The 25901-nt window shown below is 34.5% G+C and overlaps 3 protein-coding genes across 6 annotated transcripts; all 3 read right to left on the bottom strand.

The window, feature by feature from the left end:
• Positions 1–2826: 2826 nt before the first annotated feature.
• On the bottom strand, positions 2827–5919 carry LOC102628364 (transcription factor bHLH95-like). The gene is made up of 3 exons (XM_025101946.2): positions 5351–5919; positions 3866–4333; positions 2827–3272 (listed from the first exon to the last, which is right to left on the bottom strand). The coding sequence occupies exons 1-3, from the start codon at positions 5732–5734 to the stop codon at positions 3126–3128; spliced, it is 999 nt and encodes a 332-aa protein (XP_024957714.2). The 5' UTR covers positions 5735–5919; the 3' UTR covers positions 2827–3125.
• Positions 5920–8354: 2435 nt separating this feature from the next.
• On the bottom strand, positions 8355–16386 carry LOC102620199 (E3 ubiquitin-protein ligase MBR2-like). Of its 2 annotated transcripts, XM_025101945.2 has the most exons (7): positions 16027–16386; positions 15480–15534; positions 12155–14718; positions 9803–9853; positions 9034–9132; positions 8812–8955; positions 8355–8701 (listed from the first exon to the last, which is right to left on the bottom strand). In XM_025101945.2, the coding sequence occupies exons 3-7, from the start codon at positions 14480–14482 to the stop codon at positions 8570–8572; spliced, it is 2754 nt and encodes a 917-aa protein (XP_024957713.2). In that variant the 5' UTR covers positions 14483–14718; positions 15480–15534; positions 16027–16386; the 3' UTR covers positions 8355–8569. The 2 variants fall into 2 exon arrangements, with proteins under 2 accessions (XP_024957713.2, XP_006487048.2); XM_006486985.4 differs by lacking the exon at positions 15480–15534.
• A 1480-nt stretch (positions 16387–17866) lies between these two features.
• LOC102620487 (E3 ubiquitin-protein ligase MBR2-like) lies at positions 17867–24416 on the bottom strand. Of its 3 annotated transcripts, XM_006486988.4 has the most exons (8): positions 23980–24416; positions 23352–23460; positions 21081–22693; positions 20800–20981; positions 19929–19979; positions 18700–18798; positions 18431–18574; positions 17867–18319 (listed from the first exon to the last, which is right to left on the bottom strand). In XM_006486988.4, the coding sequence occupies exons 3-8, from the start codon at positions 22564–22566 to the stop codon at positions 18188–18190; spliced, it is 2094 nt and encodes a 697-aa protein (XP_006487051.2). In that variant the 5' UTR covers positions 22567–22693; positions 23352–23460; positions 23980–24416; the 3' UTR covers positions 17867–18187. The 3 variants fall into 3 exon arrangements, with proteins under 3 accessions (XP_006487051.2, XP_006487049.2, XP_006487050.2); XM_006486986.4 differs by having other exon boundaries at positions 20800–22693; XM_006486987.4 differs by lacking the exon at positions 23352–23460 and having other exon boundaries at positions 20800–22693.
• Positions 24417–25901: the final 1485 nt, after the last annotated feature.

Genomic DNA, 25901 nt, shown 5'->3' with positions numbered 1-25901 from the left:
GCTATAGTTGGGCATTGGCCCAAAACATTTTGGGTTGAGATTCATCCAAGTAGATTTGACTTTGAGCATAGCATACACCCAACAGAAAAGTAGAAAATTTACAAAAATAACCCAAAAATTTAAGGATATTTTAGAATTAGCTAGTTAAACTTTTTCTACCCTATGTAGCCAATTTCAACATTTTTGGATAACAATACCCTTGTCATTCCAAAACCTAAAAAATTGAACCTTCTCTCCTCTCCCAAATCCAGCAGCATGGTCTTGACTTTTTCGGCAAAAATCGACAATAGTTGGACAGGCGTTTGACGACATATTCATCTCCAGCATCACGCGACTTTATTTCCAACATTTTGTCGGTGATTGGACAAGTGATTGACGGCAGCTTCATCTCCCAAAGCAAGTTCCTTTTTTTTGTTCATTAAAATTGGACCGTCATTTAAATGTAATTAAATGTATATTTTATGATAGATGAGTATTAAGGTTAATTTTCTACGAATTTTGAAAAGTATTTAATGAAATTATGATTTGAGAAAAATGCCATATGAGATGTTTGTTGAAATGCCTATTAGACTTGGTTATCTCATTTTTGATAGATTGTGTTGTGGGTTGATTGTGGATGGTGTGAATCTGTGTTCGACAAAGTAGAACAAGTGATTTTAGTGTGATGGGTGTTGCTTTGATTTAGTGCAATGGGAGCATATCACATGGGCGATAGGCACCCTTCGCACAAAATCACAGCAACAAGCTTGTTGTGATTTTGAGTGACAAGTGCCTGTCCCTTGAAATCACAACAAGCGTGTTAATATGATTTGAAGCGACATGCACCTGTCTCCTGAGGGATAAGGGCCTGTCCCACGAAATCACAACAAGTATATTAATATGATTTTAAGTGACAAGCAACTTGTCTTTAGGGTGACAACGCCCATCGCTCAAAATCATAGCAATCATAGCAAGCAAGTTGCTATGATTTTGAGAGACAGACACTTATCTCTTAGGCGACAGGTGCCTGACACACTAAATCAAAGCAACACTCGTCGCACAAAAATCCCTTGCTATGCTTTGCCGAACATGGATTCACACCGAGCCACAATAAGCCCACAACATAATCTATCAAAAATGACATAACAAAATCTAATGTGCATTGTAGCAAACACCTCATATGCCATTTTTCTCAAATCATAATCTCATTAAATACTTTCCAAAATTCATAGAAAATTAACTCTAATACTCATCTATCATGAAATATACACTTAATTACATTCAAAAGACTATTCGATCGTAATGAAACCAAAAAAAAAAACTTGATTTTGGAGATGAAATTTCCATCAATCGCCCGTCCAACTGTTGTCTAAGTGCCGGAAATACAGCTACATGATGCCAAAGATGAGCTTTTGTCAAACGCTTGTCCAACTGTCATCAATTGTTGTTGGAAAGGTAAAGATCGTGCTGCTGAATTTAGGAGCGAAGAGAATGTTTAGGTTTTTAGGTTTTGGAGTGACAAGGGTATTGTTGTCCAAAAATGTTGAAATTGACTACATATGGTAGAAAACATTTAACTGGCTAATTTAAAAAAACCCTAAAATTTTTGGGCTAATTTTGTTAATTTCCCCAAAAAAGTTTGTCTTTCAATTGAAATTAATTCTAATAATTAATTGAAATGAATATGTGTGTGTGTGTAGAGAGTGGTCCAGGATCCTGGACTTTGTTAAAGTCCGCGAAAACTATTAAACTATACGGTTTAATAGTTAATGTCATTACATTATTGAACTATGTGGTTTAATAATTTTCCCAAATTTCAAATATATATATAGTGCAAGTACCCTCTTTTTTTTCTATGTGGACATTCTTTTAAGTCGTGTGGTTTAATAGTCAAATTTTAATGTTATTAAACCACTTGCCTTTACAGTGCATTGCAAAGTAACTCTATTACGCCACATGGCTTAACAGTGTGTCCGTATTAAAAAAAATTAGACCGCAAATTATAAAAAGGAGAAGAACTTAGCCCCAGCTGATTTGAATGTGACTTGTAGCATGCACTTTAAAGTTTATAGAACAAATAAATTAATAATCTAAAGGATGAGTTTATTTATTAAAAGTTTCTTATGAGTTTATATATTTGGACAAGGGATGAAACTTCTATAATGTGGCCCCGTTTGATATTGAGATTGGACAACTATAACTTAAAAGTTACAGTACTAAAATATTTGATAAACATTAGTTATTGTATTTTAGAAGCTAAAAGTTGGTTTGATTTTACATTTGTATGATGAAAAATCTATTATATCTTTAATAATTTTATCAAAATTTTTATTTAAAAATTACATTTACTACATACTATTAACTTTTATTTAATCATTACGGTTTTTTTTTTTCACAATAACTTTAGTTTAAAAGCTATAGTACCTCAATATCAAACGGAGCCTATACAAAGACGATTATAGGAGTTCCTTTTTCGCTTGTAATTCTCTAAACAGCCACCACAAATGAGAAAACTAGCTTCATTGAAGATAAAATATTGCTTGTTCATCATCTAGTATGATAAACAAAAATTTTGCACTATATACAAATACATTTTAGGTTCTTCTTACTTTGATCGAAGCTACACTTTCATATAAGCAGGGCAGAGCCGTACAGAGACAAGCGTTGACAACTTTTTTTTTTCTTTTTTGCATTAACAAAACTTTTTATTAATGCCAGCTGATGAGGTCAGGAAAACCACAAAACATTAAACCAAAAATTATATTTTTCCATGACATAAATTCACATTAATATATATACTCTTATATGGGGGGAAGAGAGAGAGAGAGGGATCTAATTATTGGGATTAGAAATAATGTACATTGAAATTTCCACTTGTAACATTCCAAAATTGAGACAAACCAAAATACAAAATTTATATTTATAGTTTAACAAACTTGGGCGCCTTAAATATCAAATGGAGCTTTAGAGAGTATATTTCAAGTTGTAAGTAAAGATATGATGATGATGATGATGATCAAGGCAAGCTTACAGGGTTCCTAGCTAGCTAGCTAGTAGCAACAAGTATATATCTTGATAAACTTGATGCAGTATACAGCGGATATATCCATTATAATGGCTCTCCTCTTGGTGGGAAAACTTCGAACTCATGATCTAAAAACACATGTTTGCTCTGGTCGATTTCCGGCCGGAGTAATGCAAGAAGAGATCCAGAACATAAGCTCACTTGCAGCTTGTTTATACATTTCTTCAACTGGAAGTGCTTCTGAGAACTGATCCGAAGCTCCATTCACCTGCTTGCATGATACATAGAATTAATTCAAGACAAGTTTTCCGAAACGTGATGGAACCTAATCTAATTAAAATTTTCTCGTATGGGAGTCATAGTATCAGTGTAACTATTTCATGCAAATTACAGCATGAATTTGTAACTATTTCATAGTATCAGTACAATTTCTAAAATGTGACGAGGCTTCTATATCTACGACTTTCACGTATAGAAATTACGGCGTCAGTATTGTAACCTTTTTTCTAAGCTCTGAGCTTCATGCAAATGTAATCAGTGAAGCAAGAAAATTACTATATTGAACACTGCCAAATGAGTGTTATTAGAAACCCTAAAGCCATAATCTCCCAGTATATTCCTAGCTATCGATGTATTTCTAGTAATAAATAGAATTCCTATTTCAAGTTAGGTTTTTCGATATGCTTTCCCATTTACATTCAGCAAAAGAACTTCATAAGATATAATCCTAGCTAAATGGCCATCCAGCTTTGAAGCATCGCGATTCATGAAAGACTTCAAACTACAGAGCCAGCTTGCAATTCTTCTCTAAATAAAAATTAATGCAATAACAATTTTTAAAGAGAATTTTATAACACTTACATGTGCTTGAATCATGTACATTCTTCGAGTTAAATCCGAAGAAACTTGAGCAGATATCACCTCTATCTTATGCTTCTCCAATAAATAGCAAATGGTGCTAAACATCCCAGGCTTCTTTGGAGAGCATATGCTTATATGTGCTTCATCTCCACAAATGTTCAAAACAACATTAGATGAAGACCACGTTTGGAAGATTACAGGATAAGTAGGCGATACCGAAAGCAAATTTGAAGAGTTATTAGTTGCATCAGTACTATTGGCACCCAGCAGGTTACTAGAAGATTCTTGTTGACGATCGTGAGCTACAATTGCTAGCTTATTTTGTGGGGTGATTGCAGCAGACGCCTCGAAGCCAAAACTTGCAACACCTTGGAGCCTTTCTAGCTTTTGCTTCTGTAGCTTTCGGAGAGTCTGCTGTAGGGTTTTGATGTAGCTCACTGCTTCATCAACAATGGAGGACTTGTCAGCCTGTACAAAATTCAATATAGAACTAAGTAAAATATATACGATATTTAAGGAAAAAACTGTTTCTCCTACAATTAACTATATTATTAAGCTGGTACATTACATTTATTATTTGTACTGAATAAAACAAAAATTTGTCGACGCATCAATCATGTTTGTTATTCTGTTATAAAATATTTCTGATTTGGAAAAAAATAATGAATTCAAACTTACCATGAATGACTATTTAACCCTAAAAAAACATTAACATCGTTTGGATACATATTATACTTATCAAGCGTTGATTTTAAGGTATTAATTAACATTATTTCAAGAAAAATGAAAAGAAAACCGAACAGAGGGACTTCATGACTTTCAATCTCATTATAAATAGGGTTTACGTATGATATCATATATTAATCAAAGGCAAGGGAGAACTGATGAATGATGATATTGTTTATGGGTAAATGATTTGAAAAAAAAAATGTTGATAATAATTTTTTTGAGGATCAAATCTTATGCATCCTAGCTACTAATTTCTACACTTTAAAAAAGAATAGAAGGGAAAAACATACTCATCATATATATTCGAATGTTTGATGGATAAAAAATTAGAAGTTCATATTTTGCTTATTTAAACATTAAATTCCTGTTAAATATTATCATAGTTTTCATGGGATCAATTTATTGGATGACATTAAGTTGAAACCTAATTATAATTTCCCCCTACTGTTGTAAAGTACTCAGAAATGAAAAGGGGGAAAAAGAATTATGAACAAATGTGAAAGGACAGAGCCAAAAATGGCAATTTGATAAACAAAAATACATGGGCATGTCTAAAAATCCGAATTTCTCACTAACTGCCCAAGAAGCAGACAGGAGAAAAAGCTTATATAGAAATATTGACATATGATATACCTCTTTTCTCCAAAGACCACTCATGAATGTATATGGCCCCCCCAAAAAAAAAAATCAACAAAACCCCATGTAATAAGAAGCTTATATATACACGTATGCTAATCATTGATACAATATGTATACCTTAGGAGGAAGCTGAGGAAGCAAAGAATGAAGATTAGCAAACATGTTTCTCATCTTCTTCCTCCTTTCTCTTTCTGTCCATATATGTATCTCATGCTCTGATTCACCTTCTTTCACTTTCACCGCCTTCTTGTCATCGCTTCCCTTTAACAAATTCCCATCTTTGCCAACTTCTCCTCCTCCTTCTCCACGGGCTCGCTTCTTACTACTTCCTTGTGATGTCTCTTGTTTCTTATTCAGCTTCGGGATTTTAGAACTCGAAGGCTGAGGTGGCGCCAGAGTTGTATCAGAAACCAGCGGAGCCCATGCTGGATTTTCCATAAAGAAACCCTCATGTAATAATCCTCCCTCTCCTCCTCCTCCTCCTCCTTCGTCCTCCGGCATCGTATCAACAAATAGATAGATAGATAGATAGATAAATAGATATAGAGCAAGTTGAACAAAGAGAAGAGAAGAGAGAGTCGGTGATACAAGAAAGGGAGGGGAAGGAGGCGTTTTAAAAAAGGTGGCAAAGTGTAAGAAGAGCACAAAATACAATCATAAGGCAATGCCGTTACTATACATGAAAACAAAAACGTATGACTATATATAAGCTGGCTAGCTAGCTAGCTTAAGACCCTGTAGCTAACAAAATATATCATATGAATGCTAGACCCCACCTTGTCAGTTTTGCCTACCAAAGTTATTTTTGAAACGATGTTCGCTTGAAATTACTAGAAACTCCAATGCCATCATGCCCTAATTTGGACGAGAAGTATATAACTTGTTCCTTCAAATTCTTTAATAGTGTTCTTAGGCACTTAGTTATTAATTTAAGCTTTTGGGTCAGAAGTGGCTTCTGTAATATTGTTTCAATATCAATATCAATAACAAAGTAAGGATGCGGTTACTAAAGAATAATTAAATGTATATATTAATTACATATTGGGACTATATAAGTATAATTTTTTTTTTTTTTTGTTTTTAGGGTCAATACGGACAATTTTGGCTGAATAATGCACTTACTTAAATAAGGTAAGTAAATCCGAGTATATCAATATGTTAAGCTCAATAACACTACCACTACTATTTAAGCATTTGTCAAGCAACAACAGAAGATACATTTATTCTTGGATTTAAAAGCTGATGAGATTCATTTTCTCCTAGCGAAAATTATTGATTAATAACTTGGGTATGTTTCAATGGACACTGTATCTATACGTAGACGACCAACTAAACTTTCTCTCAACTCCCGTATCTCTTTAGTTATGCTCTCCAAAATGATTATTTAGATGTCACACTTTTATTTTCTATTAAATTTTTTATAAACAATAATATCATGCTTGCTTAGTTAGGATAGTTAGTTTATATTTCAATTAATATCACAAATTACATTTCACCATCTCATTAGTTAAGTGATAATTAATTATTAAAGCTTATCGTTTCTAATTCAAACAATAAAATTCTATTAATGCATTTTCTCTTAGAGAAATTATTGATTAATTACTTGAGTGTGTTTAAATGGACCACCACTACATTCACATGTACACAAACAGCTAAACTTTCTCTTAACTCTCGTATCTCTTTAGTTATGTTCTCAAAATGATTATTTAGACGTTACACTTTTATTTTCTATTAAATTTTTTTATAAACAATTATGTCACGCTTATTTAGTTGAAATACTTAGTTTATATAATTAGAGTAATGATAGACATCCCAAATTTTTTATTCCAAATTTCATCCTAAATGATATGTTATTCATTGACTAGTTGATAATTCTTTACAAGATTTAAATAAATTAATTGTATTATCCTCACTAGCCAATTAATAAATATTACATCATTTCGAATAAGTTTTTAAGATAAAAAATTCAGGACGTCTAGTACTTCTCTTCCAATTAATATGACAAATATCGTTTCACTACTTAATTAATTAAGTGATAGAAAATTATTAAGCTTTATCATTTCTAATTCAAATAATAAAATTCTATTGATTAACAGAGATACTAAATATCTTAACTAAATAAGCATGGTATCACTCTTTATCAAATGGTTGTTTTTCCATTTCTAACAATTGGAAATTAAGACCAAAAAGCATACGTTTAAGTAATGAGTACTAAAAACAAATATTTGTTGTAACCAATTCTTGGTAGTACATGGCCTCGTATTCACAAATTCTGAACCCATAGACTTGGGGAGGTGATGAGCAAGCACCGACCAAAGGGGGAGGGGAAGAAAAAAAAAATGAAAAACTGCAAAGTGCTTCTCACGCAAGAGAAAAGCAGCTTGTATTTGGAAGTGCTTTTGATGAAAATAAAGAAAAACGTGGATTCGTCATCATATCATATCCAACAGCACAAGCCATTCTGTGGCAGTTATTTCATCAGCAGAATAATAATTATTTATTTCAAATGAAACTCTCCCTACCGAAACCGCGGGCTTCTGCTTTCAACTTTATAAACAAAGGCCACCACAGCTTCTAAAAAAATCTAGCTAACTGTTCAAGTTTTCAGATGAAATAAAAAATAAAATACTAAAAACTCTTATCATTCCAAGAGCTTTATATAATTTCAAATTTATGATTTGTCATAAGGGATAATTTTGTCCTGCACCCAACTGTTTCAACATTTTTCACCACACACCCATATGTTTCGAAAATATTCACTCCACACCCAATTCCGTTAATTTGACCGTTTATTCTAACGGTCAAAGGGCAAATTTGGAAATTCATATCCTAAATATTATTTGATGATGATAAATTAAATTTATTTGATAATTTAATTGATGAAATTATTATTAATTACCTTTAAATAAATTTTTTTAATGTAAACATTAATTATTAAATTAATATTTTATCTCATTTTATTTTTCTCTAATTCAAGATAAGGGGTATTTTGGACATTTACTTAAATTTCAAATAGCTCCGTTAAACATAACGGTCAAATTAACGGAATTGGGTGTGGAGTGAGTATTTTCGAAACATATGGGTGTGTGGCGAAAAATGTTGAAACAGTTGGGGGCAGGATAAAATTAACCCTTGTCATAAAGCTTAAAGGTACTCATCTCCCGACTCATGCCACAGCTGCTTAGCAGCAGCATTTCTTAAACTAATGCCAGTACATAAGCAAGAAAAAAAAAAAAAAACTGGTTTTTGACCCAAATGAGGGTGAAAAAAAAAAAAAAGAGTATTGAAAATGATATCAAATTGAACTCCTCGCTCCAAAAATGATGGTCTTCCCTCTCATGTAGGAAGGGCTGTTGTCTTACAAATGGGACACAGGTTTTTCTGCATTAACCACAGTTTAATGCAGTCTGTATGGAAGTTGTGTCCACAGTCCAGCACCCCAAGATCATCCCCATCGGTGTATTCCTCCTGCCGCAACAAGTTATTAAGCAAGATAGACGATGTTAATATCAATATGTCAGATGAATTTTAGCTACCTAAAGCTGCTATGTACGCTTTTCCTTTTCTCTAGCTCATACCTGACAAATACAGCAAGGCTCCAAGTCTGTTGGGGATTCTGTTTCAGTGGACACGTATTTTTCCCGTTTCATTATCTTCATAATGGTTTCCTCGCTCAATCCAGTACTCACATCTCCTATACGTTCTTCAAGTGCCAACAATTCCTAACAGTCCAAAAGTTTACATAAGCAGAAAACCTTCAAAGTGAAAATGACTAACAGGGACACAACTGCTTTTCTTACCTCATAGGACATGTTATCAACATCAAGGCGCATGTCTCTGTGCCTGTCATGCATTTCGGCCAGACCATGATATACGAATGGCTCAAAAAGCATAAAATCCTAAAAGATAAATAAAGATCAAATGCTATAAAAAGTAATTATGAAAAAAAGAAGTATACATGGTTAGAAAGCCAAGACCTTCTGTAGAAGTTCACTAGGGGTATCTGCTTGCAGCTTAGTTCCATGAAACCAAGTGATGGAGAATCATTTACAATGCATTTGGAAAAGTAAAAAAGCTAGTTTTTTCTTTCCATCTAGGGTGCAGGATCATACAATGTATTTTTCCTGGTTTGAATTTTTGTTATATCCATAGGAGAAGAGTTGGCTACTCTATTGTTTTCCTTGATGAGCAACAAATTAATCATTATTTAGTTTTTATTTTCTATAAGATACAGTCCCAACGCCCTGAAATGACTAAGATTTACAAAGAAAAAACTCCATAGAATCTGAGGGTTACAGCCATTACTATGGCTATTTAACAGCATATAGAGTGAAAAAGGAAACTAATTATTTTGGGGGGGAGGGGATGTGGAATTCAGCAACAGGTGAGATAGCATAAAAATTTGTGTGTAAATCATTTGACCTTTTGTCACCATAGGTGGTGAGTTCTTATTACCCTCAATCAAACTTTAGCCAGTTAGCAGTCATCATTGAAAGTAACAAGATCACATCGCAACATGATAAAATGACAAGAATGTAAAGCATATTTCAATAAAATTCAAATGCAAACCTCAATTCGTAAGTTCTCCCCTCGATGCATGGCGGTCAAAACTTGACGAATCTGAACCACAGAGAAGAAGATCAAATTCAGTCCTCGTGATTCCTTGCTAACATTACTAGCTAATGATCATAATAGCAACCAACATAACATAAAGAGTATAATAGATACAGTAACTAGACAGTTTAAAATGCCATGAACAATAATAAACAAGCATAATGTGGACTTTTTCTCAATGCCCCTAGTCAAACGCAACTTTTCCGTTTTAGGAAATAAAATCATTATAGCTCAATAACCAAAACAAAACTCAGAAATCGGGAAAGAAAAGAAATATTCAATTTTCAAAATCAATAAATTCTTTAATCAATGGAATTTATATTCATTGCAACTTCTACTTCCAATCAACTTAATATATCACTGATATGTAGTCATAATGCCTCTAAAATACAAAAGTTGAACCTAAAATGCATGGCAAACAAAAGTTGAAAATCAAAATCAAACTAACACATACCAAACAGGGGAGAGATCAAAGTAAAGATGTTTCATGTTAAAATCCGCTCTGCATAAGCCTCGGGTGTAAAACTCAAATTCATAATGTATTGAAGCATTTATAACCCAAGTTGCATCAGCAGGAAACTTAAATGAAAAACTACTTGAGTTCTCAATATATCCAATACTATTTCTTCCTGCATGTAATTTTATAACTGAGACGCTATTTATCATGCATGAACTATCTGCAGGTATCCATAAACACAGGGGCGGACGCCATGTAAGACTAAAGGGTGCCATGGCCCCCCCTGGATTTTAAAATATTTTGAGATTTTTGAATAAAATATGAATAATTTACACACTGATCCCTGTACAATTAAGTTTGGCCCCCCCTTAAATTTATAAGTTTAAATTTGGCCCCCCTTAAATTTCCTCCTGAGATCCGCCCCTGCATAAACAATATATTTTTATGGAATTTATGTGCTGTAATAGGTCCCATTCTTCTACTACTTGATGAATATTCAGAAAGCTATTACCTTGACACTAATGAAGAATTCGACTCAATGCTTTGCTTCTATATGAGTTGAACCTGGTTTGAAATTAGAAGTATATATATTTTCCCCAATAACCAAATACTCCTGTTCATAGATACGGCATATCATGATTCCATAAATCTAATTTTCTTCCCTATGAGTTCTAGTCTCAATAAGAATGCTAATTAATCAATTTCATAACTATTGCTAAATTTTAAAATACGACTTCCATTCAAAACATAAAGTTCATGCTACCTGTTCATTTCAATGGCAATATCAAGCACTAAAATTTACCTCATCCTTTCAAAAGGTTTTTTTCATTGATGTGAAGCCCATATCTAGGTCATATATTCTTAATCTTCAAAAGTTATCCTATCTTCAATTCAAAAATGCAAATCTAACTTCATTTGGGAAACATCTAGGCCTAGATTTATAGTATCTCTCACAGACATGAATATCACAACTAATTTTCTTTTAGTCAACAATAGCATAACCTAATTGTTAAGAGTAATAGGAAAAAATGATTAACCAATATTTTAATTGCCGACAAATCTAGGTAAGCGTGAAGTTGAGGCATTTTTCATGCACAAGCGATTAAAAGACTTCCTTCTGAGGTTTTTAATATAGGAGCATTTAAGAGGCTTCCAGAAGATAATATTGTATATGGAAATTTGTATTAGATATGACATTGAATATAAGAAATTATATCTCTTTCTTACAGCTTCTTAAATGAACTTATGTATGTGCTTTCAATGTTATTAGAAATTTTTCTTAAAATAGCTTTGAATCAGTACATCGCTTAAGGAAGTCCAATAATATGTTTCACTGCACCCTAGAAGAGATTGCTCAGTATATCCCTAAATTATATCCAAGAATATATTTTACTAAGCCCTACAACAGAGAGTTTAAAATGTTTTTGCGACCAAAAATATACCAATTGAGTCAAGTATCAGAGTGAATATTTTCACCTGCATAAAGTGCTTCATATAACAGTATACTTACCCTAATACACATTAAGCTCCCACAAAATAAACTAAAAAGATTGTTCGCTAAAATAAGGAAATTGATGACAGGAAGGTCAACTACTCAATGGTGACATGAGAACTACATTCTATACATGAGGTTAAACTCAAATCAGATATACAACACCAAAATAACTATAAAAATAACATATATATATATACTGAGTAATAGTAAGCAAGAAATCAAAGCACATTAATCCAGAAACACACAGCTCTGCCACAATGATCAAGAAAATTCCACCTCCAGTAACAAAAGTGGAAAATAGCAAATGTATAGAAACAATAAATTGACAAAGAGAAAAAATAACTAAAACACAAACCTCAGACATCAGGCGGTGACTATGTGTTGAGGGGATTGGGTGAGGAATCCAGGCAGAACCAGGCAAAGGATGAATGCTAGAACTGGATCCAATTCGAGCGGAAGAAACATCCCCAGAGGAGCTTCTAGTGACCAAACCCCAATTTGCTGGATCTTGAACCATGTTTCTCATGCCAGCTGAAGAAACATACATAGGATGCTCTGCATTGTTTCTTGGGAAGCTTCTTGCATTTCCTTCCTCTCGCAATGTAGCACCTCTCTCTCCAGAGGTAGAAGAAATTGATAAACTGCCAGCTCTTGAACTGGAAGCACCTCTCCAAGGAAAATGATGCATGTTGCGTGAAAAAGAAGAAACGTGCACAGGATGAGGCTGGATCTGGGGTGCATTTATATTTGCATCTTGTGCTGCTGCCGATCTAAATCCCAAAGAAGCACTATAGGGAAGAGGTATTGCTGGCGAATGAGGGGAAGCAATATTTGGCTGCCTGCTACTCCCCCTTGATAATAAACTGAATGGTACAGATTCCTGCCGATGTCTTGGATTCCCCCTCCTACCAAAACTTCTCAGGCAGTTTTCAGAATTTCCAGTGATCCCAGGAGGAGGAAAACCGTCTTCTACTATTCTCATACCAACCCCAAATCTAGGATTTGACTGCTCAAGAGGACAAGCAGTAGGGGAATCTCGCAAAGGCAGAGACAGACTTAAGCTGCTAGACGGGTCATTACGAGCAGAGACACCATTTTCCGCTAGTGGAAAACAACTTGAACTTCCTGCTGAACAAGACTGTGCAGACGTACCTTCAAGGGCCTTCCTCTTGCAGGATAAACCCCAACCACCCAGGGATGAACCTGCGTTACCATTGTTTTCCTCCACCATAAAACCAGAGCTTCTAGATGATGTCCCCACTTTATCAGAAGCAGCACTTGCAAGAGATTCCTGCTCTGTTTCCAGTCCACTTGAGTTACATGGATTTTGGCCTAAACCTATGCCCATACCCTGTCCACCACTTCCATTGTTGCCCGCATATCCTGCATTTAGATTCGGATTTTGAGGGGCAGATGGAAATAAAGGCCAAGAAAATTCTGATAATCTTTGCTGACTATGAGTTGAGTATTTGTGGTGAGGACTCATGGCAGGAGGGGGTGATGGTTGACTGCTTGAATTGGAACCGACTTGAGCGGTCAAATAAATGCCTCCAGAAGAGCTTCCAGTGGCCAAACCCCAACTTGTTGGATCTTGCGCCATGTTTCTCATCTCAACTGAACGAACAAACATGGGATGCTGCTCTGCATTGTTTCTTGGGATGCTGCTTGTGTTTCCTTCCTCTTGCAATGCAGCATCTCTCTCTCCAGATGTAAAAGAACTTGATAAATTGTTAGCTCTTGGACTGGAGGCACCACTCCAAGGGAAACGATGCACATTTCTTGTAAAAGCAGAAACATGCACATCTTGAGGCAGGTTCTGGGCTGCATTTGTATTTGCACCTGTCGATCTCAATTCCAGAGAATTACTAAAGGGAAGAGGTATTTGTGACGAATGAGGGGCAGCATTATTCAAGTACCCACTAGTCCCTCTTGATGACAAATGGAATGGTACAGATTCCTGCTGATGTCCGGGAACCCCTATCCTACCAAAACTTCTCGGGCAGTTCTCTGTATTTCCAATGCTACCCGAAGAAGGAAAACAATCTTCTACTGCTCTCATACCAAATCCAAGGGAGTTTTGCAAAGGTGGAGACAAACTTAAGCTGCTAGATGTGTCATAACAAGCAGATGCATGATTTTCACCTTGTTGAAAGCAACTTGAACTTCCTGCAGAACAATACTGCCCAGACGTACCTTCAAGAGCCTTCCTCTTGCAGGATAAACCCCACCCACCAAGAGTCAAACTTGCATCATCATTGTTCTCCTCCACCATAAAACCAGAGTTTCCAGATAAAGAGCCAACACTACCACTGTTACCTATATATCCTGCATTTAGATTCAAACTTTGTGGAGCATGACTAGAGCTAGAGCCTAGCAAAAGAGAAGGCCCACTTCTGTCCCGATCCCCGCTGTGGCCAAAATTACGCCTTCCAGGAAAAAGGGCACTAGTTGGTTCTAATTTCCTTTCTTCTAACCTTGGACCAACCCCAGTATGATCACCATAGGAGGTAGTCCAACCTTGTTCCATTTCCATAACATCGTCATTCATTTGATTCTGTGAACTCAATCTGGAGCTAGGTTCACCCGTATTCCAGCCGCTCAAGCTCCGAACATCATGGGTAACAGCATTTACACATGCTGCACCACCAGAAGCTACTGCATAATCTGATATACGGCTTTCCATAGGATGCAGCAAGCTATGCCAAGAAGTCTGCTAATTCATATTAGTATTATTGGACAGTCCCTGATCAATATTAACAGATTCAGGGAAGGAATCACTGGTGATCCCTTGACCTTGCATGAGGGCCAACCAGAACAAGTGTACACAATGTTAAACAGTGATCCAAATTTCAGACATGAATGCCAGGGGAATTTTCGTGCAACCAACAGAAGAAAGGATGATCATCGACTCTTTGATAGCTGGAAAACCGAAAATATGTGAGCAATGTCAAATTGCTAAATAATTAAATAATAAAAAGGACTAAAACAGTAAAAAAAATAAATTAAAACTAATTCAGAATTGCAACATGCTGTCTCCCCTCATCATCATGGTTGCAACACTCCCATGATATCTAGCTTCAAATGGGATAAAAGTATGCAAAATTTTATTCCATGCAATATTTGTTCCAAACATTTCTAATTCTATCACAAAAGTTCATAACTATTCACATAATCTTGGCTGCACCATCAGGAAGACCAGCTTTCTACAGATAACTTTCTATGCATATAATTTGCATTCTATTCTTCACTCAAAGTGGGATCTATTACAAATCCTTCATATCCTTCATTTACAAACCCTCAATATCCTTCACATCAAAGACCAACTATTATGACCATTTTGGCTAACATTTTGTGTGCACTTGGCATAAAATTTCAAACAATTTGATCAAAATCTAGCTACATTAAAACTAAAGATCAGCATATAAATGAGATATTAACATGACTGAGCTATGAACTCGCCAACAAATTCCATAACACAACATTTTTATGACTCCACCACCACTTCAATTTAAGTCTAGATTGTTTTTTTCAACACAATTTGCAAGCTGCCACTATAACAATATACATGCCAATATCAAATTGCAACCGTACGAAGCTCATTATGCCAAAAATTATTTTCAACAGACAGAAGTATATAAGCTAAACATCAAAATTTAAAAAAAAAAAAAAAAAAAAAAAACCTGCAATAACAAATGCCTAGCAGCAAGAATATATTGTAATGTCCATTAAATTGACCTGAAACCCCAAAATATAAACATCAATATGAGCTAAATTAAACACTTACATTGTCAAGCGTGAAACTTTTGCACATTGAAACATCCACAGACATCCACAGAACAAACTCAAAACAATGAGAGATTAAAACCTCATAGAAAAAGAAATTGCCCAAAGAGTCAAAGTACCCAAAATGAAAAGGAACAAATTCACCATGTTATTGGGAAAAAAAAAACACTCCAAATGTACTTAAAAAAAAAAACACTCCAATAAGTTATGTATCAAATAAATTGATATAGACGTTGTTGAAATCAAAACATTACATAAAAATACGAAATTTAAAATGAAAAACCGATGAAATTCGAAAAAGCAACCTGGGTCAACTCGATTCCTCACAAAAAGGCACAAAAACTAAAATAAAATTAAAAAAAAATCCATGCAGTAACATGATCATATAAAAAAATAAAAATAATCAATAGAAGACATTAAAAAAAGAAGAAGAAGAAAAATTACCTGACAGAGAAAGAGATGATCGGTGAAACCAAGAAATGAAATGGGGTTAGAGTAAGTGATATGAACACAAACACTAGCTAGTAGTTGAAAGAATCAGAAAAACCCAGAAGCGTTTTCATTGATTTTTTTTTTTTTTGGTTGGATTTTTGCGGGATATTTTGTTAAAATAAAATTTGACTTGGCCTCTTCTCTCTCTCTCTTTCAGTTACTTTTTTATTTTTCATTGTCTTTTTAGCAGAGAAATAGAGGAAACATGTGATAATAGAAATGGGAAGCGGACAAGCACCTGAGCCATGGATGACATGGGAGAAGACTGACGAAATTTAATATTAAGAGAGAGAGTTTATTCGTCAATAATGTTAATTTATTTTTCATTTTCATTTAGATTTAAAATTACCATTTAAGTAATATTATTTTATTTATAAAAACACCAATAAACATAATTAATAATTATAATCGGTTCAAACAGGTAATAAGATGAGGAAAGTAATTGTTCTCTTTCTTTAAACACTACGTATATTTTCACTTTGATACATAAAGAAAATTCATTTTTCACTTTTTGTCTGTATACCATAATCGCAGTCACAGTCTATCTCTTACATAGGAATAATTTTTGGTATAACGTAAACTTTCTAAATTTTTTTTTATTATTTCCCAATAATTTAAATTTTAAAGTTTAAAAAAAGAAGAATATTTTAAAATAATTGTTTGATATTATTTTATGAAACATTACTTAAATTTTTTTTAAAATACAATTAGTTTTTTCATTTTCATTTTTCAAAGAAAACGTCAAAAAATTGTAAATGAGCAATTAAAATTAATTGGTGGTGCGTTTACTTCTTATATTAAGGAATCAGAATCTAGAATAAAAATAATCTCGATAGTTTTTATTTATTAAAATAGAAGTAAGAATGAAAATAAAATATGTTGGGCCACATATTTATGAGATTAAAGAATAAAAACTTAATTCCCATGAAAAGAATAGGGAATCAAGTTTTTGTTTCCTGAACTCTTCATTTTATCCTACATAAGTTTTATCATTCCATTCTTTGTTCTCAAATAAAATATTATTATATTATTTTTATTGTTATTATTATTATTCTTACTTTTTAATTATTATTGTCGTTAATAATAAAAATAAATCATATGAACCAAGAGATATTTAATTTAATCAATTTTATCATATTACATCAATTTATATAAAATAAATTTGTATAAAATCATTACCCTTTCAATTCTAGTCAATTTCCGAAACCAACCCGTTCGGAGTAGTGTTTATTCAAGGATGTTTTTGACTAGCAGCACGCTTGGTCTTTCACATTAATGGGGCCGACATTTTATGATGTTCAGCCCACAACAGAGATGTGCTTAGCCCGCTGGGCCCAATTAACCATTTTGAGTGTAAAGAAGAAGATGCACGTTTTGTTCGACGTACAAGATCAATAAAATAACAAAAATGATGCGCGAATTTTGTGATGTTTTAATCCAATATAACTTGTAAAAAAAAAAAAAAATCAAATTCACTTAATTCACTGAATTTGAACAAGAATGCATGACTATTCTTACAAGATAAGAAACATGATGGTAAAAGGTTGAAATTCCTAACAATCTTTCATTTTTAATTCACTTGTAACCGGAGAATAGGTGAATAAATTAAGCAAATGACCTATCAAATCAACAACTAAACTGAAAATACAATGACTCAATACAATTCTTGACATATCACATTGCGAAATATAATTGGACAAAAACACTCCTGTTGCCGCCGGGACAAAGGGGATAACAAAAACAAGCCAAAAGAAATAGCAAAAATTGAAGTTTTAACTGAAATGCTTCAACATTCTAGGAGCTTGAAAATGTCATTAATATTATTTTCAAATTTGTAACTGTCATAATGCTTTAAGCATACCCTTTTTCCCACACATGCTGTAATTTCATGACACTTTATCGGCTGCTTGGCCGCTCCACTTCATAAACTAATGCAGTTCATGAACAAGAAAAAACATAAAGAGAGAAAGAGGGGGGGGAGGGGGGGTTTGGAGAAGGAAGGTTTCAGACCCAAGAAGAGTTAGAAATATGATATCATCCACCTGACTATCTGATTTAATATTCAATAGGCATGAATTTGAACTCCTCGCTCCAAGAATGATGATCTTCCCTCTCATGTGGGAAGCCCTGTTGTCTTACAAATGGGACATAAGTTTTTCTGCATTAGCCACTGTTTGATGCAGTTCGTATGGAAGTCATGTCCGCAGTCCAAGATCCCAAGATTATCTCCATCAGTATATTCCTCCTGCCGTAAGAAAGCACGAGCAAGATAGACAAAGTTAGTACCAATTAGTCAGGTGAGTTTACATCATCTAAAGTAGAAGAAATATTTGCTTTTCTTTTCTCTAACACGTACCTGGCAAATACAGCAAGGCTCCTGGTCAGATGGGATTTCTATTTCCAAGGATGTGTACCTTTTCTGTTTCATTATGTTCATAATGGTTTCCTCATTCAGTCCAGTGCTCACATCTCCTATGCGTTCTTCAAGCGCCAACAATTCCTAACATTCCAACGTCTTATGTAAGCCGACAGCCTTCAATGAGAAATAACTAACAGCGACCGCCTGGGCGGGGGGAGATTAAAAAAAAAAAAAAAAACTAACAAGGACATAACTTCCTCTCTTACCTCATAAGACATGTTATCAACATCCAGGCGCATGTCTCTATGCCTGTCATGCATTTCTGCCAGCCCATGATATATGAACGGCTCAAAAAGCATATAATCCTGAAAGATAAATAATAGTCATTTGCTATACAAAAGCAGAAAATATGGTGAAAGCCAAGATCTTTAGAGCATCTCATATGCCCTCAAGTTTGCAATGAGTATCTGCTAGCAGCTTAGTCAAATCATGTGATGGTAGAAAAGCAGAAAAGCCAGATCTGTAAATTTTTCCTTTCTTCTAGGGGTGCCAGATGCTAAATTACAATTTTTTTTTTAATTTAACCTTAAGGATCCTTCCAAAAAAAATTCAGAAAATTAATTTATCTACATGTTCCAGGCACGAAAATAGGACACGTCACCTAGCTTTTAGCATGTTCAACAATTGAAGCAGCCAGCTGTTGGCCTTTGAAGGTAGGACAAATACACAGCACCATAAATTGATGAGACCCCGGTTTGACATTCATCTCCAAGTCATCGAAGTTATCCATAAACTCATTTCATAAATAAGAATACTGTAGATACTGCATTACTAAAAGAACTCTTTGGCCTTCATCTAACAAAAACCCCACTTAAGAGGAAAGTATAAATCATGCTCGGTAGAAGGTCGAGGAAGAGAATGACATACATCCACCAAGAGCAGGTCACATGTTTTCGCTACACAGACACATTCGTGTGTCCACTCAAAATTCATGCAAGTTATGTTTACGGCACGGAGAAATACTTTTTTGACATATTATTCAAGTCTCAGCGATAAGCTGAATAACGTCCACTTTATAATAACAAAAAACTAGATTCCTGGATCATGCCCCAAATATGATCATGTGAGATGAAAGGACTTAAATATTCAGCACTAGGGATTGTCATCACCTCTATTGTTTTCCTTACAGGGTAAGACAAATTAATCACCTTTTCCTTTTTATTTTCTATTAGAAATATAGATTTAATTGTCTGAAGCTACTAAACTTTAATTAAATTTCCACAAAAATCAGTTTCACTGCCATTTGATCTTTGATCATCATCGATGGTGAGTTCTTGCACAAGACATCGCTTTGACCTTTCATAACCATATGTCATTATGGAAGAAACATGATTCTCAACTAAATTTTAGCAAGATAGAAGCCATCATTTCACAAAAATAATGAGTTGGAGGAAGAGCATAAAATGACGACAAGAATGTTAATTCAAATGCAAACCTCAACTCGTAAGTTCTCCCCCCGACGCATGGCATTCAAGACTTGACGAATCTGGGCCACAGAAAAGAAGATTAACATTTAGTCCTTATGATACCGTGCTAAAGTTACTAACTAACAATCATTATAATAATCAGCATAATCCAAAAAGTAATTTTGATATTGGAACTTGATAGTCTAAATATACCATGTTAATAATAGACAAGAAAACAGTGGACACTTCCACAATAGCCCAATGCAATCAATGCAAAATTCATTGATCTAATCAAAATCGCACAATAACCCCCAAAAAAAAATATCAGCAATTGAGAAAGAAAATAAGTATTCTGTTTTCAGAATTTATATCTACTTATTTTGGAATTTATATCTACTTATTGCAACCTATGCTTCCAATCAATGCAATATTTCACTGATATGTAGTTACGATGCTTCTGACAATACCAAAAATGAATCTAAACACACAGCCAAACAAAAAATGAACATAAAAATCAAGTCAACACAGACTGAAATAAAAGAAGATCAAAGTAAAAGAGGATTCAGAAATCTGATGTGCATAAGACCATAAATGCAGAACCCAAGATTGCATTAAATAGTTTATATCCAAGTTGCATCTGTATGAAACTTAAATGGAAAAGCTATTTGAGTTATCAATAAGTTCAATACTATTATTTCTTCCTGCATGCAATTTCATAACACATATGAGAGCTATCTGAAGGTCTACACAAATATCTATCTTTATGGAACCTATGACTATTCAAAGAAATTGTTACAGCCAAACCACAATAGAGAAAATATTTCCTATCCAGTCCCAAAGCCTTAACACAGTATATATACAGACAATAAATTTGAAGAAGAGAAAATAAATAACACCAACCTCAGATATCAACCGGTGTCTCCCTTCAATGTCAGCAGCTAAAACCTGCAAAGAACGGGGCAAACCAAGAACATTGTCACCTTGTCTCTCCATCAGAAATGATGACCTTCGTTGTGTTTGGTGATGGACCTGGCTATTAGAACTAGATGGCATGACTGGTTCCTGTGAGGATGAGGAAGGACCTGAAGACAAAGGAGGAAAATGACCAGTACGAACTCCAGAATCAGAATTGACAGATGGAAATAAAGACCAAGGAGAATATTCTAATAATCTTTGCTGACTATGTATTGAGATGTTGTGGTGAGGAACCCAGGCAGAAGCTGGTGAAGGATGGGTACTTGAACTTGATCCAATTCGAGCAGTTGAGGAAACGCCTCCAGAAGAACTTCCAGTGGCCAAACTCCAACTAGTTGGATCCTGCACCATGTTTCTCATCTCAGCTGAAGGAACAAGCATTGGATGCTCAGCATTATTTCTTTGTATGCTTCTTGTGTTTCTTTCCTCTCGCAGTGTAGCACCTCTCTCTCCAGAGATAAATGAACTTGATAAATTGCCAGCTCTTGAACTGGAAGCACCATCCCAACGGAAAGGATGCGCGTTTCTTGAAAAGGAAGAAACAGGTGCAGAGTGAGCCTGGTTCTGGGATGCATTTGTATTTGCAGCAACTGCTGCTGCCGCCCTCAATTCCAGAGCATCACTAAAGGGAAGAGATATTGGTGGTGGATGAGGGGGAGCAATATTTGAGTGCCCGCTACCCCCTATTGATGATAAATTGTATGGCACAGATTCCTGCTGATGTCGGGGGTCCCCTCTCCTACCAAAACTTCTCAGGCGGTTTTCTGTATTTCCACTGATACCTGAAGGAAAACCATCTTCTACTATTCTCATAGCAACCCCAAACCTAGGATTTGACTGCTCAGGAGGACATACACTAGGGTAATTTTGCAAAGGTGGAGACAAACTTAAGCTACTAGACGCCTCATAACGAGCGGAGACACCACTTTCAGCTTGTGGAAAGCGACTTGAACTTCCTGCTGAACAAGACGGTGCAGACGTGCCTTCAAGGGCTTTCCTCTTGCAGGATAAACCCCAACCACCCAGAGGCGAACCTGCTTCGCCATTGTTTTCTTCCAACATAAAACCAGAGCTTCCAGATGAAGTCCCAACTTTATCAGAAGAAGCACTGGCAAGATATGCCTGCTCTGTTTCTAGTCCACCAGAGTTGCGGAGATTTGGGCCTAATCCTACTTCCATACTCTGTCCACCAAAACCACTGTTATCCACATATCCTGCATCAAGATCCAAATTTTGCGGGGAATGACTGGAGCTTGAACCTAGCGAAAACGAAGGCCCACTTCTGTCCTGATTGCCACTGTGGCCAATACCATGCCTACCAGGAAAAAGGATACTAGTTGATTCACGCTGCCTTTCTTCTGACACAGGCCCACCCCCAGTACGAGCACTACAAGAAGCAGACCAACCATGTTCCATTTTCATTTCATCATCATTCTTCTGATTCTGCAAACTCAATCTACAGCTAGGTTCACCCGAATTCCAGGTACTTAAGTTCCGAACATCATGAGTAACAGCATTTACACATGTTGCGCCACCAGAAGCTACCGTGTAATTAGACAAGCGGCTTTCGACAGGCTGAAGAATACTATCCACAGAAATCTGCTGACTCATACTGGTGTTACTGGAAACAGAATCCTGATCAATATTAACAGATTCAGGGAAAGAATCAATGGTACTCCCTTGACCTTGCATCGGGGAAAATATTCCAACCAGAACGAGTGAACACAATGCTAAACAATGATCCAAATTTCAAACACAAATGGGAGGACAAGTTACAGCACCCAAGGGATGAAAGGATGACCGTCGATTCAAATGATAGCTGAAAAACAGAAAATTGTGGGAAATGTCAAGTAGCTGTATGATTGAAGAAGAAGAAGAAAAAAAGGCCACCAAACTAGATAGACAAAATAAATAAAACTTATTTAGTAGAAAATTTCAAAAATTGCACTATCCAGTTATGGTCATTGGTCCAAGGTTTCCACGTTATCTATCTTCAACCACAACCAGTGAATAAGATGATTATTTCCATGCAAATCTTATTCCAAATGTTTCTAGTTCTATCACAAAGATTCACAATTATTTATTTACCACACTGACTCTCTATCCATGTACTTTTCACTCTATTCCTATATTAAAATGGGGCTCTATTCCAAACCGTTTATTCTCAAGTACAGCATTTGTTGCATCTAGGACCAATTGCTATCGCCGACTGGTACACTTGTGTGCACTTAGCACAAAAGTTCAAACAGTTTGATCGGAATCTCACTACACTGAAACTTAAGAACAGCGTACAAAAACTGAGATATTGCAACAAGTGAGCCATTAATTCGCCAAAAAGTTCCAGAACATAACATTTTCATTGCAAACTGCAATTATATCATAGAATAATATATGATCACTAAAAACAGCATACAATGTACTTGCGAATATTGAATTACCAGTTATCAACACAAAAAGCTCATGATACAAAGTATTACCTTTAGCTGACTGAACAATAGAAGTTAAATATCTAATTAGAGAACACCTGGCCTCTTATACCAAATGCCTGGCAGCAAGAACTATATTCATAAAGCTCAAAAATTATACCTGAAACCCCAAATCAAACAGTGAAAAACAGGATTATTAAACATCAATAAGAAATTATGAACAAAATTAGATATCTACATTGTCAACCATGAGACTTTGGAACATTGAAACATCTACAAAACAAACTCAAAACATAGAAAAAATGAAACTGTGTCTGAAAAAACATCAGAAAAATCGCCAAGGCCAGTCCTTGGACAATCAAAGTACCAATTTAACCAACTTATTTTGATTAACCACAAAAAGAAGTTCAGCATCAAATGATTTGATAATCACGATGGCCAAATCAAACTAGTACATCCACAAAAAGAAAGATTAAAGAAGAAGAAGAAGAAAGAACCAATGAAATCAAAAAACCAACATCGGTCAACTCGATCCCTCACAAACTCTTCAAAGAATAAAGATAAAAAATCAAGAAAAGAAACCCAGAAAAAATACATCAAAACAACAGCATAATCATCCAATACAATCAAAGATCAATTAAAAAAATAGAGAATTAACAAAAAAAAAAAAGATAATCACCTGAAAGAGACAGAGAGAAGATCGACGAAACCAAGAAATGAAATGGGGTCACTAATTCCTGAAAGAATTAGAAACCCAGAAGCGTTTCATTGAGTTTTGTTGGAAATTTTTGTGGGGATTTGTTTCTTTTTTTTTTTTTTGGTGTGTTGGGGGGGGGGGGGGGGGGGGGGTGTTACTCTCTTTCAGTTACTTTTTTATTGTAATTTTTTACCAAATAAAAGAGAGAAGAGATGAAGAATAATGATAATGGAAATTAAACAGAGACCAGAACAAGAAACTGGGGAGCCATCAGCCATGGACGAGATGAGAGGAAAGGAAAAGACACAGAGAGAGAAAGAAATGAAATTAAATGTAAACAAAAGTAAAATTTGTGATGGTCCAAATGAATGTAATCTGTGAAAAAATTAAAAAAAAAAAAAAAGAAAAAAAAGAAAATTGATTTTAAAGATTTTGTTGTGAGTTTGTGTTTAGTGGCCGTGTTTGCTTAGCTTTGGTCTTATGTCTCCTTACAGCCATGTTGTTGTACACGTAGCTTTCATGCAATGGAGCGGGTCCCATTTTCTTTTGTTTTTTCGCTTAGACTCAATTATCACTATTTTTAGTGATTATCTTTCACTTAAATATCTACACAAAGATAAAACATAATTCAGATACTCGATATGCAATTAAAAATAAGATTTTTTAAATATATATATATATATATATATATGGAATTGCAGTCACTTATTAATTGGGTAGTAAGCAAATCACGCTTGGATGCAAGGTTCTAATGCGGTAGTGCCTATTTTAAGCTCAGATATTCAAGCCATATTGCTATACCGTATCAAATTAAACAGTTTAGGTAGATTATAATGTAATATTAAAAAAATCACTAGTCTTTTTTAGAATCTTACTCTCACAGTTCCGAGAATGGGGTTCGAGTCCTGCGATGTATGTAGAGATTTATTTCTTTCCTTAATTATGGTATATAATTAAGTGAATGTAATATGAGTTGTAATCTGAATATTAGTCTCGTGTAGTCTAAAAATAAATAATATAATATTAAAAAATATAAGAAGTATTTTTTATTTACACAAAATAAATCATTATTATTTTTATATATCATAGTTCAGTACTTATTAGATTTTTTTTTTCTGAAAATCCTGAATCTTAATGAACAAATAAATTAATACATACCCATATCCATATGCAGGCAGGCGATTCAAGCTTCCGGAGGAGGGAAGGAGGTGCCCCCACACATTTCAAAGAAAAATGTGAAAAGTGACGAAATTGAATATGAGCCTTTTTTTTGGAATTGGTTGGGTGTTTTGAAGTTGATGGGCCGACTTTTTTGTGACTACAGACAGGAGACAGCCCATACAAGGAGATTATGTGAGCGCGATGTTTATTTGAGGAGTTGGGCTCCTGACGTCATTTTAAAATTTTTTATGAAGTCTCATTATTATATTTTGTAACACTTGGTTTTATGAAAATTACGAAAAAGATAAAATAATATAACACAGGTAATCAAATTTTAAACATACTTTTTTATAATAAAAATTTTATCATCAGGTAACTTTTTTTTTAACTGTCTCAAAGTTATTTTGAATTAAAAAAAAAAGATGTATATATGGGAGGGCTCGTAAATTATTTATTTTAATTGTATGAATTAGAATTATAATAAACTGTATTACCATTGATATATTTACTTTATTTTGAAATCAAAATAAATTGTTACAAGTTACTAAACTAACATTTGTTGATTATTATCATTATTTATTTATAATAATAATAAAAAAATGAAAATTTCAAAAATTAAGTGGGAACGATGTGATCACTTTAGAGATTGAGATTTCTATTCCAACCTCTCCCATGAAATAAGAACTCTACTAATAATTTCAAATTTTAGATGGGGCCTATCATTTTAATTCTAAGCACGCCAT

Source organism: Citrus sinensis, chromosome 8 (assembly GCF_022201045.2).
Source record: "Citrus sinensis cultivar Valencia sweet orange chromosome 8, DVS_A1.0, whole genome shotgun sequence".
NCBI classification, from domain to species: Eukaryota; Viridiplantae; Streptophyta; class Magnoliopsida; order Sapindales; family Rutaceae; genus Citrus; species Citrus sinensis.
Note: the sequence above shows the minus strand (reverse complement) of the source record. Positions and strands in the feature narration are given on the sequence as shown.

Coding starts and splice junctions, on each gene's coding strand:
- LOC102620199 (XM_025101945.2), bottom strand. CDS start 14,482: ATGGAAAGCCGTATATCAGATTATGCAGTAGCTTCTGGTGGTGCAGCA. Junction 9,854..12,154: donor GTCACCGCCTGATGTCTGAG/GTTTGTGTTTTA, acceptor TCTGTGGTTCAG/ATTCGTCAAGTTTTGACCGC. Junction 8,956..9,033: donor TTGATAACATGTCCTATGAG/GTAAGAAAAGCA, acceptor TTGGACTGTTAG/GAATTGTTGGCACTTGAAGA.
- LOC102628364 (XM_025101946.2), bottom strand. CDS start 5,734: ATGCCGGAGGACGAAGGAGGAGGAGGAGGAGGAGAGGGAGGATTATTA. Junction 4,334..5,350: donor TTCCTCAGCTTCCTCCTAAG/GTATACATATTG, acceptor AATTTTGTACAG/GCTGACAAGTCCTCCATTGT. Junction 3,273..3,865: donor TGTACATGATTCAAGCACAT/GTAAGTGTTATA, acceptor TCATGCAAGCAG/GTGAATGGAGCTTCGGATCA.
- LOC102620487 (XM_006486986.4), bottom strand. CDS start 22,566: ATGCAAGGTCAAGGGAGTACCATTGATTCTTTCCCTGAATCTGTTAAT. Junction 18,799..19,928: donor GGGAGAACTTACGAGTTGAG/GTTTGCATTTGA, acceptor TTTATCTTTCAG/GATTATATGCTTTTTGAGCC. Junction 18,320..18,430: donor AGCCTTGCTGTATTTGCCAG/GTACGTGTTAGA, acceptor TTCTTACGGCAG/GAGGAATATACTGATGGAGA.